At 35.8% G+C, this 16,740-nt stretch overlaps 1 protein-coding gene across 3 annotated transcripts; it reads left to right on the forward strand.

The window, feature by feature from the left end:
* On the forward strand, positions 1–16,318 carry LOC131793363 (plasma membrane calcium-transporting ATPase 3-like). 3 transcript variants are annotated; one of them, XR_010716119.1, is made up of 10 exons: positions 1–2,214; positions 4,761–5,166; positions 5,771–5,880; positions 6,320–6,499; positions 10,287–10,481; positions 11,379–11,570; positions 12,224–12,649; positions 13,058–13,318; positions 14,071–14,511; positions 14,561–16,318. XR_010716119.1 is itself a non-coding variant. In XM_066160904.1 (10 exons), exons 1-10 carry the CDS (start codon positions 709–711, stop codon positions 14,670–14,672), a joined length of 3,456 nt encoding a protein of 1,151 aa, XP_066017001.1. In that variant the 5' UTR covers positions 1–708; the 3' UTR covers positions 14,673–16,318. The 3 variants fall into 3 exon arrangements, 2 of the variants coding, with proteins under 2 accessions (XP_066017001.1, XP_066017000.1); XM_066160904.1 differs by having other exon boundaries at positions 14,071–14,246; positions 14,669–16,318; XM_066160903.1 differs by having other exon boundaries at positions 14,071–16,318.
* The last annotated feature ends 422 nt before the right edge of the window (positions 16,319–16,740 follow it).

The following is a 16,740-nucleotide window of genomic DNA, read 5'->3' on the forward strand; positions in this document are numbered from 1 at the left end:
TTCGCTAATAGGAAGCTTTTCGTGAAAGGAGTGAACTGGATTGTTTTCTTGAATTACCTGTGTTTGTTCTTTGGTACAGAGTCAAAGGGGCGATCTGGTTCACCTTGACAAGCACATCGATATTACGGCCTGAATCTGCCTTGGAGAGTTTTCTATTGTTAATTTCCCGGTACAAGACCTGGCGTGCCCGAGTCTGTCTATTGGGCTGGTGTCTTCCATTCTGTTATTGTTAGAAGCTGCTTGCTTGTGAAAGATTGTTTCTCAGTCGACCTGAGGAGTTGTCAAAACTAAAAGTTCTCTCCTGGAATAATGTGAAGTTGGTAGTAGAGAGCAAGGAAGTAAGCGGACCTGCATTAGACAAAATCGTGTTTATTTGTTTCGGTAAGAGCAGTGACACACAGCCCAGGAATCTGGCATCCTTCTGTCCATTTGTTTGAGAAGAAACTTGTGAAGAAAAGTTTCGGTTTCTACCCTCCAAACTGGAAAGTATCTGTTGGCGTAACTGTGGTCGCTGACAAACTGATCTTCTGGCTTGTCCTAAATCTCAAGGACAAAAGAGTTTTGCAGTGTTTTTGAACAGTGAGGTGGAACCATCGAACTCTCCATTGTGAGTTTAATTAAAGGTATATCCCACGAGGCTTCGATTCGAGAGCTGTGTAAGATTTTTAACATAAATATAACTTAACATTTTGTAAACTAGGATTAATCATGGCAGAACCTTCTATTAAAAAGGAAGAGCAGCAGTCCTTGCGTTCGCTCGACTCGCTGGATTTCAATGCAGTCGCCGATTTTTCAGATCTTTCTATCAGAGATCTTACCTTGCTGATGGAACACAGGGGACAAGAAGCAAGAGATTACTTAAATTCAAACTTTGGAGGCGTGCAGAAGCTTATCCACAAGCTGCACACTTCTTCTGAGAGAGGAATTGGTGGATTTCCCGAAGACCTTGAAAATCGCAAGGCAGTGTTCGGTTGTAATTTCATTCCACCAAAACCTCCCAAAACCTTTCTCCAGTTTCTTATCGATGCTTTCAAGGATATAATCCTTATAATTCTGACCGTTGCAGCGGTCGTATCCCTAATGTTAGGAATTTTTGCGCCAGAGGAGTGCGAGGGGTCGGAAGACAACACTGGCTGGATCGATGGCTTTGCTATTATTGTTGCAGTGATAATAGTGGCATTAGTGACTGCGGTGAACGATTATCAAAAGGAGCAGCAGTTTCGAGGCTTGCAGAATAAAATCGAGAGCGAACACAAATTTACAGTTGTGAGGCATGGAGAACCTATTGAAGTACTGAACAGCGAAATAGTGGTGGGTGACCTTTGCCAGGTCAAATATGGTGATTTATTGCCAGCTGATGGTGTTGTTGTTCAGTGTAATGACTTGAAAGTTGATGAGAGCTCTCTGACAGGAGAATCAGATCTTGTTAAGAAAGGACTAGAGAGAGACCCACTGCTACTTGCTGGAACCCACATTATGGAGGGAAGTGGCAAGATGGTGGTTTGTGCTGTGGGAGTGAATTCACAGACGGGAATAATCTTTTCTTTGCTTGGAACACATGGTGATAAAGGAGAAGAAAAGCCAGATGGGAAGGGTGAAGAAGCACCACAGTCACCATCCATTAAAGCCAGTAAGGATGACTTTGAGGATATCAACTTGGATGAGGAGAAAGATTCTGATTCAAATGGAAAGGAGAAGAAAGACAAGGATGAGAAGTCCATCCTTCAAGGAAAGTTAACAAAACTGGCAGTCAGTATTGGTTGGCTTGGTGTGGCTGCTGCCCTCCTAACAATTATTGTCATGGTCTTGCAGTTCAGCATCAGAAAGTATGTCAACGAGAAAGCTTCTTGGCAAAGTGAGCACTTAAATGCTTACGTCAATGCCTTTATTACTGGTCTGACAGTGTTAGTTGTAGCTGTACCTGAGGGTCTGCCACTGGCTGTTACAATTTCTTTGGCATACTCTGTTAAGAAAATGTTGGATGACAATAATTTAGTCAGACATCTTGATGCCTGTGAAACCATGGGCAATGCAACAGCCATCTGTTCTGACAAGACAGGAACTCTAACCACAAATCGCATGACTGTAGTTCAGAGTTATCTAGCAGACAATCATAACAAAGAAGTGCCAAAACAAGGACAGCTGCCACAGACACTGGTTGAGTTGCTCTGTAAAGGAATTGCGATAAACAGTAGCTACGCTTCCAACATACTGGTGAGTAAACATTCTATGTCCGGTTGTTTGTTAGTAGATTTCTATATGTCAGTTGTGACAATAAAGGGCAAAAGAGGTCAAAAAAAGTCATCTATGTTTACACAAGATGATTCATCAATGAATAATCACAAAACAAAGAAATGTGTCATGTAATAGTGTGGTTGGTTTAGCTATTATATATAAGGTGCGTCTGTACTCACAAATAATGAAGAACACATTGCAGACAGTTCACAAGACTATCTACAAAAATCTGATTAAGGTTTTCATGTCATGACAGTTAACATTGTTGAAGGAAAAGTCGGTTTGAAATTTATTGCTGGAGGTTGGGAGGGTGGGAGTGGACTGGTCGATGTTTTAGTATAGAAAGGCTTTGTATATAACTCAATGCTAATGAAAGCCAAATCAAAAGATGATATGTATCTCTCAATAGTTTTCCATCCAATTTATCGAGTTTATTCTGTAATTGATATTGATTAATGACATTTGCATCTTAATATCACAAACAGAACTAACAACATCAGTTCCCTTGTAGCTCTTCAGCTTGGTTTCCTGTTGTCCCTTTTGGCTTTCCCTTCAATGTCAATAGTAATCCCTTCTTGAATTATATTAGTAGCTTTACAAGCATAACATTAATCATTTCCAAATGATACTGAATTATTACTTTCTCCAAGTTAAAGCTTGTGAATGAATTTGACATTTTCCTTTTGAAAAAGTCATATATGTGCATGAATACATAAAAAGCCTCCCTAGAAAATGCGTGGTTTCGAAATTTTTGAAGGTGAACCAGAAAAGTACATGTAAGGTTTTTTTTTTTTCTTTTTTTTTTTTTTGGCAGATAACCACAAAATCATTTGGATGAATTTCAATATAAGTACCAAAAGAAATGAGAGCAACATCTGCTAAAATCATCAGTATCCAATTGTACGTCTATAGACAGTTGAAGTTGTTATCTGCTGATATTAGATTTGGCTTCAGTAATTTTGACTAAAATTTGATCTACAAAAATAAATACAGAAAAATTAATCATCAATAATTTTTCAAAACAAGGTAAACAAGAAGTATTGCCAAGGTCAGTTGCCTTATGCATCTTGCCCAGTGAAAATAGCAGTATCTCTGAGGTGTTAATTTCACCAACCTTTGCACAGGATGGGGGGAAAAAACAATAGAGAAATCTGTTTGAAATACACTGTTTTCCAATAGTTTTTTACTAGTAAACAGAAAGTTTTACTTTGAACCATGAAATAGTGGGCTTGTTTTATTTCTTCAAGTTTAATACAATTTGCCATTATTTGTTTGGAACTGTGTTTTATTTTTTAGTTAAATCCTGGAACAGATGATAAACTGGTAAACAGAAATTTGAACCATGAAAAAGTGGGCTTATTTTATTTCCTTAGGTTAAATAAAATTTGCTATTATTTTTTTTTGGAATTGTGTTATATTTTCAAGATAAATCCTGGAACAGATGGTAAACCTCAAAAACCATTTCCTAGTGTAACTAATTAACCCTCTTTCCTCAAGGAAGGAAAAACAGATGTTTTCTGCCCATATACTTTCCTTTTACGGCAGGCTTTCTTGTCATTTGCAGAGATGATATGTTTATTAAATGTTTTGGACTTTTTTCGTGCATTTGAATTGTTGTCATCATGCAAATGGAATGGTTATTGTATCTCTTTTTTAGTGTTATGTAAAATAAATTTAAAGTAGTTTTTTTATAAATCATAGCTATGATGATTTAGTGAAATAGCACTTGTTTGGTGGCCTGTAAATTTTTATTATTTTGTCATAAGTTGTCCAATAATCTCCTTGTACAAAAATCACAGGTACTTGTCTGTTTTTTTCATAAATAATATATGTTTGCAAAGTGAACAAAATTGTATACAATTTCTTTTATTTTGATGCTGGTGTGTCTGACACCTTTCATTTTCATTATTATTGTTACTATTATTCATGAAGTTTTATGAAAGCTCTCAAACTAGAATACTTTGTAGAAAGAAGCTGAGATCAAATGGGCAATCACAAAACTTGCTATTCAAAAAAAATTTTTTTTTTTTTTGCAATATGCAAAATTGAGGCCTTTAACAAAAGTTAGTGTTGAGCAATCTGAATTCTGTAGTGTATTTTCAAAATAAAGTGGTAAGGAAAGCACTGTTAAGAAAATGCTGAACAATTTGTAGAAGATTTTGATATTAAAAAAGGTGATGACATAATGGGCTGAGGCAAGTTCCATTTTTTACTTGTTGGACTGGTTTTTAGACTGATCATGTTATGGTGTCCATAAACAGGGCTCTTTTTTAGTACCAGTTTCTGGCAAAATTTTGTTGGATTTGTTGCCATGATAATTTGTTTGGAAACATTGCGTCTATATCTGTGACATAAAGCAAAGTCTAACTTGAAAGTATTCATCAGTGGCCAGCTGCTGGCATTACCATTGCAATTGAAGTTAAGACAATGTTTTTGTTCTTTTTTTTCCCCAAGAAAAGAGATGTTGATTTTGCTTAGGATTTTATTCTTTTGCAGTGAATTGAATTTTTTATCTCTGGTTTTAGCCTTCAGAACTTCCTGATGGTCTCCCAACACAAGTTGGAAATAAAACTGAATGTGCATTGCTGGGCTTTGTGCTTGAAATTGGTGAAACTTATCAAGATTACCGAGATAATAACCCAGAGTCTAGTTTTGTCAAGGTCTACACTTTTAACTCTGCAAGGAAATCCATGACAACAGCTGTACGTCTCCCTGGTGGAGGATTTCGAATATATTCCAAGGGTGCATCTGAGATAATGTTGAGTCGCTGTACATCTGTCATTTGTAAAGATGGTGAAATCAAACCCTTTACAGCTGCTGATACTGAAAAGATGGTGAAAGACGTAATTGAGCCAATGGCCTCTGATGGTTTGAGGACCATCACCCTGGCTTACAGAGATTTCCCAGCCAATGGAGTTCCTCCTGAGAAAGGTTGGAAAATATTGAGTTATGAAAACTTGGTTCACAACAATCTTATCCTAATCACAATGCATATGAATTAACCCTTTAACATTTATGTGACCAGGAAAGAATTTCTCCTAACAATATTAATACAAAATTAAACAGACAAGTGATAAGAAGAAAGACAATTATCAATAAGGAATTATTAGTTGATCCAATACCAAGTTTTTTGAGATGACATTATAAGATTTGTATGGCAGACCATGAGGAGAGTTACTCATGAGACCTGGGGAATGAAGGCAAGTGAAAGGGTTCAACATAAGCTTTCTTACTCCTTGGACTGGTTGAGATTAACAAGGATATAATGACTTGTTGCAAACCAGACTAAATGTAGTACCTTAGGTGACATAATTTTATTTAAGGATGTTTGAAATTTGGAACAAATTTAGCTGCATTTAGGGTGCATTCAGCAGCAGTCATTCATTTTTTAGTCTAAATTTAGGATTTTTTTTTTGACTCGTTTGTTCCTGATCTACTCCACATACACAAATCATAACATCAATTCATTACCCAGAAATATTGAAGTGGCCTTTCTAATAATGTGAGACTCACTGCATTTTGATGTGTTGTTTAGTTGGAGAAGCTAGTGCAGAAATAGAGCCAGACTGGGAAAATGAAGGTGAAGTGTTGTCTAACATGACATGCATTGGAGTTGTTGGAATTGAAGATCCTGTGCGACCTGAGGTAAATTATACAACATGCTAACATCTTGTTAAGACTAAAGGTGAAAAAGGAGGCAAGTGTTCAGAGTTTGGAGTTTTGTGTTGTCTTCTTATAACTTGAACACTGAAGAAGGTAGATTTTAGGTGCTACCTAAGTGTCATATTCATAAGTATTTACCACAGGCTTTAAAATTTACTTTGTTTTGGTTCCTTTATCGTTTTTGCTAGGTTTTCTATGTTAATTGTGGTCTTTGATTATATGGATAATTTCACTTTATTACATTTGCACAAATATTGTTACATGGTAGTGTAGATACAAGTTTTTGGGTTGTACTTAATTTTGTTTGGAATGGTTTGCTATTGTGAAATCTTTTTTCATCACTACTGTAGTTTTTATTAAGTTCCTGGTTCTTTTAGCATGTAACCTCCAGAGAAACTGACCCATTGTGGAATATTTTCAGGTACCAGATGCAATTTTAAAATGCCAGCGTGCAGGAATTGTTGTGCGCATGGTTACAGGTGATAATGTAAACACTGCCAGATCCATTGCTTTCAAATGTGGCATCCTGCAACCTAACAGTGAATTTCTTGTACTGGAAGGCAAGGAGTTCAACAAACTCATCCGTGACTCTTCAGGAAAGGTGGGCAGCTGTACAAATATGTACCTTGTAATTTTGTTTCTATTGGTTTCTATGGTGAACAAGAATTCAAAATGGCTTCTCAAGGGTAACCAGTCAACTCGCCGACGGACCAACTCGCCGACGCCAACTCGCCGACATATAAAATCGAGTAGAGACGTCGGCGAGTTGGTCGTCAATCCAATACAACTCATTAGAAGTTAAACATACAGAAAATTAAACGATATTTAGTAAAAAAACACTGGTGAACATTGGTGAACATCAAACAGAAGCTTAAACATTGGTGAACATGTTTTCTTAAAAAATCTGAGTGATTGACATGATGAGTCTTTACTGTGTTGTTGTCACACAATAACTTGTTCGCGTCTGAAGCGGATATAGTAATTGGTGATGTTTACTTTACTTTATTCGCCTTGAGATCCTTATAAACTTTGTTTCAAATAAAAATAAATGCTTTTTACTAAAGATCTTATCTAGAAAGCCAAGTTTTCTTAAAAAATCTGACCGATTGTCATGATGAGTCTTTACAGTGTTGTTGTCACACAATAACTCGTTCGCATCTGAAGCTGTTAGAGTCATTGGTGAGGTTTACTTTGCTTTATTTGCCTTAAGATCCTTATAAACTTTGTTGCAAATAAAAAGAAATGCTTCATACTAAAGATCTTGTCTAGAAAGCCAAGTTTTCGTTAAAAAATCTGAGCGATTGACATGATGAGTCTTTACGGTGTTGTTGTCACAATAACTCGTTCGCGTCTGAAGCTGTTAGAGTCATTGGTGATGTTTACTTCGCTTTATTCGCCTTGAGATCCTTATAAACTTTGTTGCAAATAAAAAGAAATGCTTTTTACTAAAGATCTTGTCTAGAAAGCCAAGTTTTCGTTAAAAAATCTGAGCGATTGACATGATGAGTCTTTATGGTGTTGTTGTCGCACAATAACTCGTTTGCGTCTTAAGCTGTTCTAGTCATTGGTGATGTTCACCAATGTTCACCAATGTTTAAGCTTCTGTTTGTTGTTCACCAATGTTCACCAGTGTTTTTTTACTAAATATCGTTTAATTTTCTGTATGTTTAACTTCTAATGAGTTTAACTTCTAATTAGTTGTATTGGATTGACAACCAACTCACCGACGTCTCTACTCGATTTTATACGTTGGCGAGTTGGCGTCGGCGAGTTGGTCCGTCGGCGAGTTTGACCGTAATTCTTCTCAAGTATTTGCTTCAAACAGCATCTTATAGTGGTCATATATCCAAGAGCTGGTCAAACTTTTCAAACAACTAACATATTTACTCGTGTATAAGTCAACCTTTTATGACCAAAAAATCATCCCAAACAATCACCCTCAACTTATACATGAGTCATACACAAAGACCTGTCCCAAGCAATCCAAGAAATTAGCATAACAATTGTCTGAAGTCTGTTAGGAAAACTACGTTTATAAAACTAGTTATAATTGTGTTTGAGTTTCGTCACTTTTCAGCACATTCTTTGTCACCAAAAAAAGGTTGAAATAATAAATTTTAAGTGGCTTGATTCAAAGCTACTGGAGCTAATTTCTATTGTGTCTTCAGACTGTAGAGCAGACATCTTTCCTTACTGCTTTACTGCTAGTTATGGAGCTGAACTTTTGTTTTCATCAAACGATTTCAGTAGCTTAGTGACCTGGCAAATGCTGTTGTCTCAGACAGTCTTGTTTGTTACGTGAGATCCTTCAAAGCTCTTAGGTATTCCTTCAGTCTACGTAATCTCCTTTCAAACTCAACTTTAAGATAAGGGTTGGTTAAATGCAGGAAGATTTCATTTTCAATGTGACTCACAAAATATGGTAAATTACTTCTCCAGTAAATCAAAGTGTTCAAGTATGCTGAAATTGTGGTGGTATAAACAGGTGCTAATAAAATTCATAGTGCATGGTTACATTTTGCTCTGCAGTTTTTTTAATTCTCCGTGTTTTCAGTACATTATCAGAATTAAGGGATTAACTTTTTGGGAATTTCTATCTGAATTTTTCTTCTTTGACAAGAAATGATGAAAAATCTGATTTTTGACTTTGAAAATGGGGGGTCAACTTATACACAGGTAAATATGGTAAATGACCAGCAGTCTGAAATTTTTCTGAAAATTTGACAAATCAAGGGATCTTATACAATCTAAACTATCATATGATGATAAGGAACTGCAAAGTGATCTTGAGGGGATTTTTAAATCTAATGTCAAACACTTGGTTAAAGCTTTCTTAGAATACAGAGCCATGGACATTGACACTTCAGAAATTATGTGAAGTCCACTTCAGGTTATGGTTCCTTAATAACTAGATGATCAGCAGTTGCAAATTTTTTTTTTTTAAATTCAGAAATCAAGAGAATCCATATAGTCCAAAATACTATGTTTTAATAAGGAACTGCTAAGCAATCTCAGGGAAATTCATAAATCTCATGTCAGTTGCATGGTTTTTGTTGGCTCAGAATGCTTTTTAGATTTTTAATCTGATCTTGAACACTTGGTTAATGCTTTTTCAGAAATACAGAGCCATGGACATTGACACTTCAGAAATTATGTGGGGTCCATTTCAGGTTATGGTTCCTACATAACTAGATGACCTGCAGTTGCAAATTTTTTAAAAAATTTCAAAAATCAAGAGAATCCATGTAGTCCAAAATATTATGTTTTTATAAGAAACTGCTAACCAATCTCAAGGAAATTCATAAATCTCATGTCAGTTACATGATTTTTGTAGGCTCAGAATACTTAGAAATTCTGTGATGTGGACTGCTGGCCATGGCTCTCAAATTACTAAATGACAGGCAATTGTAAATTTTTGTCAAAATTTCATAAATCAAGACAACCTATATAATCCAAACTAGTAGATATCGACAAGGAACTGATAAGCTATCCTTAGGAGATTTATAAATCTTATGTCTAATATTCAGGTTATGCTGGGGTTCTGTACATGTTAAAGGAGGTGCATGGAAAGAAACAAAGCAGTAGACAGGTTGAGACAAAAACACCAAAATAGTTGGCACATTAAAGCAACAATTTCACAAGCAAATATTCAAATATTAACCCCCCTCGTAGCCATCCTTTCCACCAGTTAATTAAAACTTTCAGAAAGTCACAAATGGTGTACATGAACTGATAATTCCTCAAGGTAACATGGGAAAAGGATTGATTTTCTTGAAAACCCAACATCAGCTTATTTTACAAATCCAATATATCTTTCATTTCCATGAAATGTACAGGAGAGAAAGAAATGTATGATTTCTTGCATTAAAAAAGGTGGGGATAAAGTGGTCAGGAATCTGTCAACTATTATAAATATGTACATTATTAACATCAGAAAGGAAAATGTCACTGTCTTTCATCATTAAAATGGCCAAGACATGATGAAAAACTTTGTTGTTTCACAAGTCCATATCTGTTTTTAAAAGAAACTGAAAAACTACCAGAACAATTTAAAATCAAGGCAAAACAAAGTCATATTTCTGACCATTTACTCATGCAGATTGTAAAGCAATTTTTGCGACCAGTAGTTGAGGAAGTATAGCTACTTGACTTCTGAAGTTTAGGATCCTTTTCATTTACAAGGAAATACAAATCAAATATTTTAGCAGTTACAATTGCAGTGATAGTCAACCTTTCCTTATACTTTGCAGTTAATTTTTTTGTCTGCAACTGTTGTTTTTCCCATCTTGGACAGTGCAACCAATATATGATGTATGATGCTAAAAGGTCTACTGCCATCCAAGTTTTTGAAACAAAGCTTGTACATATGAACATGTTTTACTGTACAGGTTAGCCAGAAGAAGTTTGATGAAGTGTGGCCCAACTTACGTGTATTAGCTCGATCCTCACCCCAGGACAAGTACACTCTTGTCAAGGGCATCATTGACAGCAAGCTTAATCCAACACGGGAAATTGTGGCTGTGACTGGTGATGGTACCAATGACGGTCCAGCACTGAAGAAAGCTGATGTTGGCTTTGCCATGGTAAGATTTCTATTTCCTGAATTTCTTAAACATCACAGTGGCTTACAGATATTGCAAACTAAAACTTCATCCAAGTATGAATAATATTTTCAAATCACACTGTCAGCATTTTTAAGAGTCTAAGAGCCAGATATCAATGATATATGGATTACAATACTACAAAACTAGCATTATTCTCCATAAATTTGCACATTGTAAGGTACAAATGACATGTGGATAGAGTACAAATATCCTGCCATATTGAACAATTGGTTATTTTGTATTGTAGAAAAACCTGTTCAACTGGTCATCTGCACATATTATGCTCTCTATCTGCTTTTCTTATTAGACATTTTGGTGTGTAGTAATGCTTAATAGCAGAGCTCACAGAGCGTAGCCCCATAATTATAAAAAATGGTAGTAGCAACCCATCAAGCTGAAAAAATTTGGACTTATGACTATACGACCGTACGACTGATCATACAAGGTGCTACTTTTAATGTGTGTGGTCAACTGTACTGAGGGCATGCCAACACCATGGCTTTGTCCAGTAGTCCAGTGGTCAGTACACTGGGCTCTGAGTCAGGAGACCTGGGTTCTAGTCCTGGCTGGGGCAAGGTGTTGTGCCCTTGGGATGTGTAGGGGAAAAAAATGTGAGCTCTGCTTTTAGGCTTGGCTAAAGCTATATATTATTTTTACTCATTGTTTGTCTTTTGGCTTGCCTCACTAGCTTGTCAAAGTACAGCACAAATCATTAAAATACTCAGCTAAACTGTACACCACAATATTAACTAATATTAACACAACATTACATAATTACATGGGTCACTCCCCTACTTCATTACTAATTTACATAGTGACTATTCTTGATGTCCAGGTAGCAGTTCAAACTTGAACATGATCCTGTCTATATTTTAGGGTATTGCTGGAACAGATGTTGCTAAAGAGGCATCTGACATCATTCTAACTGATGATAACTTTAGGAGCATTGTTAAAGCTGTTATGTGGGGGCGCAATGTCTATGACAGCATCTCAAAGTTTCTGCAGTTTCAGTTGACTGTGAACTTGGTTGCTATTGTTGTTGCCTTTATTGGTGCTTGTGTTGTTCAGGTAAGGTACATGTACGAGTGCTCATTAATGTGGGCTAATTTAATTAGTTAGCCAGTGACAAACCATGTATGAAGTAACATTAAAACCCCATTTTATTCATTAGAAAACAAATGCTTCAAGAATGGAATGAGTTAATGCACAGATATGTGACATAAGAAAATTATCCTTATTACTGGAGCGTCCTTAGGAAAGCACCAGTCTCAAAGTGCAAGCCATTTTTTTTCTCTTTTGGTCCTCAATTCAGCATCATAGTCTCAGGTGTTCTCAAGGGAGATGCAGATAACTGGGTTCCCTTCTTTTTGCTCCATTCTTGATCAAAGATGGGAATATTTTGTTGCACTGCTGTAGCTATTTTACTTTGTGTCTTCAAGTTGATTTTTCCTCTTCTATTTGGCTGCCATATGACTATATATGTTACACGCACAGAGTCCTTGAAATTTGTTTTAAAAAATGCTACAAACCGTAAACAAATCCACAAGCAAGTTTGAGTCAAACCTTCAATAGCATCTACTTGGACTTTTAATTTGTTGAAGAAGTGTAAGTAAACTTTGACAATGGAAAGTCTCCATAGGTTCATACTAATCAACAGCAAGCTTGCTTTTAAAATACCTTCCTTCTCAGGTTCTTTCTATTTAGTCTCTTTTTTTTTAAAGGTAAGTCCTCTGACTGGCACACAGCTTCTTTGGGTGAACCTAATTATGGACTCCTTTGCATCACTGGCCTTAGCTACAGAGCCACCAACAGAAGACCTCTTACAACGCAAACCCTATGGACGCACCAAACCACTTATCTCGCGAACAATGATTAGAAACATTCTTGGTCATTCAATATTCCAGCTGATTGTCATGTTTGTCCTGGTATTCCTGGCAGATGATTTATTTGATATAGAAGACGGTTACTTGGAAACAACACGCTGTAAACCAACAGCTCACTCTAGCATGGTTTTTAATACATTTGTTATGATGCAACTCTTTAATGAAATTAATTCACGTAAAGTTCATGGAGAGAGAAATGTGTTCTCTGGTATTACCCATAACCCAGTGTTTCTTATTATCATGGCAGGAACATTTGTAGTGCAGGTAAGGGTCAAGAGTTGAGTTGTTCAATTTTAATCTATTTTGAAGAGTGATTAAGGATGTAAATGTTCTATGAATTCTTTGTTCTATTTTGGATACAGTGATTGTTGAACTTAATTAACCCTTTAACTCCTAGATCTAATTTGTAATTCTCCTTACTGTCAACCATACAATTCTTATAATGTTAGTTCAGAGAATTTAGTATTGGATCAATTAATTATCCCCAAATTGATATCTTTCTTTATTTTCATCACTTTTCTGGTTGATATTATATTGATATTGGGAGAAGAAATTCTGTCTTGGTCACTCTTAGGAGTTCAAGGGTTAATTTGAAAATCAACATTTTGAACATCCATTTGGTATAAGTTCATATGATTTAGAATGTTTTAACAGCCTTTGTTGATTTTTCAGATTCTAATAATTGAGCTGACTGGTAAAGCCTTCCATGTAACAGGACTGGGCTGGGAGGAATGGCTTTGGTGTGTCTTTCTTGGATTTTCTGAGTTGCTATGGGGACAGCTTGTCCTTACAATTCCCAAGACATCATTCCCAAAGCTTTGTCGATTTGGTACAAAAGAACTTCCCCTTGCGACAATAGTGGAACCTGATGGACCAAAGGACAGCAAGGCTCGTCTGTTGTGGATACGTGGGCTGACGAGATTGCAACACCAAGTAAGTAATTGTTATAATACCAAACCAATTCTTTTTTCTTTGTTTTGAGTGTCTGAAAATTCTTTGATATGGTAACTCGCATGTCAAAAAAACTACTCAGAATCTCTTTATCAACAAATATTTTTGAGATCTGATGTTCTGTTAATTAAAAAAATTTCTCTTTTTTTTTCCAACTCAAAGTTGGACTCTAAAATTCCCATTTATACCTTGAGTGTGTCTTCCTTTGTTTAAACTGCATGTATATATCTACTATTAATCAAGTTATGTGGCCACAGTAGTAGAATATCAGCTCTCTGTCCTTTTTGTGTACCACCTCAATGCAATTACTTTATGCTAAAAAAAAAATGCTATGGACAAACATTCTTCCAGTATGGTCCTGAGCTGGTTTGCTTTATACAAGACTTAAGGCAGGATTGGAAACAACCCTTAGTTGACTAATTGATTTCTCTTCTTTGGCAAGGTTTTAGAAGATAGCAAAGTTTCACCAAACTTGAAAAGCAAATCTTGTGCTACATCATTAAATGGTGATATACACTTGTCTGCGCTTGGACTGCTTTTTCAATTAGAATCCAAGACTTATCGTGTATTTTTGTTCACTTGCCTCTGCAATATACAATATACAGTATACGAAATCTCTTGATTATTCATCAAGCAATGAGTACTCTCTGCAGCAAAGCATGATGTACACTTATTTCTTTCTTGTTCAATCCATTGTAGTGTGTGGTTCCTTAATGACTATTTATTTTACTTAGATCCGAGTGGTAAATGCATTCAGAAGTGTTATTGATGGACGAAGTCAAAGAGCCATTGCATCTCCAGCAGTATTTAATTCTTTGTTAGCCCCTGTGCGAACAGCAATGGTTTATGATGATTCACAGTATCCATCTGCCTTGGATAGCACTGAGCCTGGAGCTGAAGCAATACAGCGGTATGCAAGTGTGGAAAGCTCTGTCTAAGATGCCAAATTTAGTGTTGTTATAACATGATTGAAATTATTGTCAGTAAATACTAGTGAAAGGGTTTATCACTTTAAATGTCTTACATGTTCATTACCATTAGATTAGTGCTTGATCACTATCATTAAGGTCACTTGGCATTGCTGGTTCTTTCATGAAATTCAACAGGCCACTTTTCTGTTGGACTTAAGTAACTCTACACTGAAACACAGTAAAGCTAATTCACAGGACATTGAGGCACTTAATGTGCTCTATGCTCTATGTTGCTACTGATCACTCTTATCAGCCTCTGTATTGAAAATCAAAAGTAGAGAAATAACACTAACTTGAGAACTAACCATACTCTTTTATGAATTAAACTATCTTTGATATAACATTTTCTTAATCTATGCAGGTGATCATGATTGCTGTGGAAGTCTGTGTGGACAGATTAAAATTCTCCTCCTCTGTCTTAATCCTTTTGGTCTCCAGAGTAGATAGAACCAAGTATAAAATTTTAACTGACAGATGTTTAAATCTAATTTGCAAGCAGTTCAAGTCAACTGAGTCATAGTAAAGAGTACAAAATGATTAAGTAGCCCTTTCCTTTTATACTTTATCTCTTGCTCAGGAAAGCCGTTGAATGTCTCACAGATTGCTTATGACAGTGGTTTGAAATTCAGTGGTTAATAGGATCAGTATGCATTGATATCAGAAAATTAATTTGTCAGGAATTTTTTTACCAGCTTTACTCTTAACATCTCCTCTATGCTAAAGGTGCTTTTTCCATTGCTGTTGTACTTCCTCACTTGAAGTGTCAAAAAACAGTGATTAAATTAGTACATTGGCTTTTTAATTTTTTCCTCTTACTTTTCTCTGTATCCTTTAAGGTAACCTTCCTTAAACTTCACTATAGCTATGATTGAGTTTTCTGGATCCTTAGTTAATTGTCAGAAAGTATTTCCCTATTTTCATTGAGTGTTGGAAGAGTTTTCAGAACAAAATAAGTCAACATGCTGCAATTACTAAGGGATTGAATATTTCATTTATATGTAGAGAATTCTTAGTAGGTTCCTTAAGGACAGAATGATATTTTAATCTGTTCAAAACCATTTGAAATCATTTGGCAAGTGATCAACTGTTTATCTAAAATGTATAATTTTGGTGATATTTATGTAATTATATATTGAGACTGCAATTACAATGCCATTTTTGCATTGTATTGTTTCAAGGGTTGGTCAGAACTTTACCATTCACAAAATCTCAAGGATTCTACCAGAAATTTTAGGAATTGAACCCATTTGTTACTTTTGCACCTTGCATTTTATATTTTTTTAATTGTTTTCTCAGACTGGCACTTTCACACCAGGAAATTTAGACATACAGTTTAAGTGTTAATTTTGTTTCTCTATTGGGGCCAAGTGGTAAACTATGGATGGTTCAAAAGAATCATCTACTAAGGGAGAAATGACAGGTCAATTCTTCCTCTCTTTACCAATGAAATGTGGAGGAAGCAGTTTTTTCGAAACATGAGCCAATCATTTTCAGGTGACAAAGGTTAAACTCCTTTATGTATTTAGAAAGTTTCTTGTTACAAAGGTAACTGAGAGCTACTAATAGTTACCTGTGTAACTTACCCGACTTCAGAAGCTTTCTAGATAAATATGCTGATGTCAAACCAAAATCTAGTTAAGATGGCGCTAAGGTGGTAGTTTTAGATATAATTAGTTTAAATTTCAGTTATAAACAATAGTGGAGTTGAGGTCTTTTCTAGATCTTACTATAGCAACAGTGTATTCCTTATAGCTGTCTGTATTTCTATTTTTTTAAAATTGATTGCTCCAAACGGCATTTCAATATTTGGAAGTTAAGATGAACGAGTTGTCTATTTTTAATTAATTATTTATTTGCTGTACCATGATTCAAGGCGGGATTCAATGGAGAGTCTCGCCATAGCGTACTGAAGGTACTGTAGTATTACCAATAGGATCCTTTGCATTATTATTATGATAAAGATATTATAGGGAACTCCCGTGTAACATGCGTAATAAAGGATATAATCTTACGCTTTCGGCTTAGTTTGATTGTACAGAATTTTTCTTCAGCTAATGTTTTGTTTAATGAGAGGCTGCAAGAATAATAATTTCTGTTCCTGTATGTACAAGTGTTGATTGGATCAGGTCCATGAATTACACAGTGTTATATGAATATTTTTAGACACGCTGTTGTGATGATACACGAATTTTAATCTCACCGCGTGTGTTACTAAGGTCCAGACAGAGATCACATGATGGGTGATCATATCAGGGTACGAAGTACAAAGAGACACAAAAACAAGTCGTTGCCGCTAAAATCGGGGCTGTCCTAAAACGATGATTAGTAAGAACCTTTGCTTTTTCCAACCTCGTTCCCAGGGTCTCTCATCTTCCCGCCCCCCCGGAGCGATAAAAATTATATATAACTGGTAAATCTTGAAAATTCGAAACA

This window comes from Pocillopora verrucosa, chromosome 14, assembly GCF_036669915.1.
Source record: "Pocillopora verrucosa isolate sample1 chromosome 14, ASM3666991v2, whole genome shotgun sequence".
Lineage (NCBI taxonomy): Eukaryota > Metazoa > Cnidaria > Anthozoa > Scleractinia > Pocilloporidae > Pocillopora > Pocillopora verrucosa.

What these genes read in the sequence shown, in the direction of transcription:
- LOC131793363 (XM_066160903.1), top strand. Translation starts at nt 709, where the DNA reads ATGGCAGAACCTTCTATTAAAAAGGAAGAGCAGCAGTCCTTGCGTTCG. An exon ending in TGGAGTTCCTCCTGAGAAAG is followed by an intron (nt 5,167 to 5,770) that starts GTTGGAAAATAT and finishes TGTGTTGTTTAG; the next exon opens with TTGGAGAAGCTAGTGCAGAA. An exon ending in TCCGTGACTCTTCAGGAAAG is followed by an intron (nt 6,500 to 10,286) that starts GTGGGCAGCTGT and finishes TTTACTGTACAG; the next exon opens with GTTAGCCAGAAGAAGTTTGA.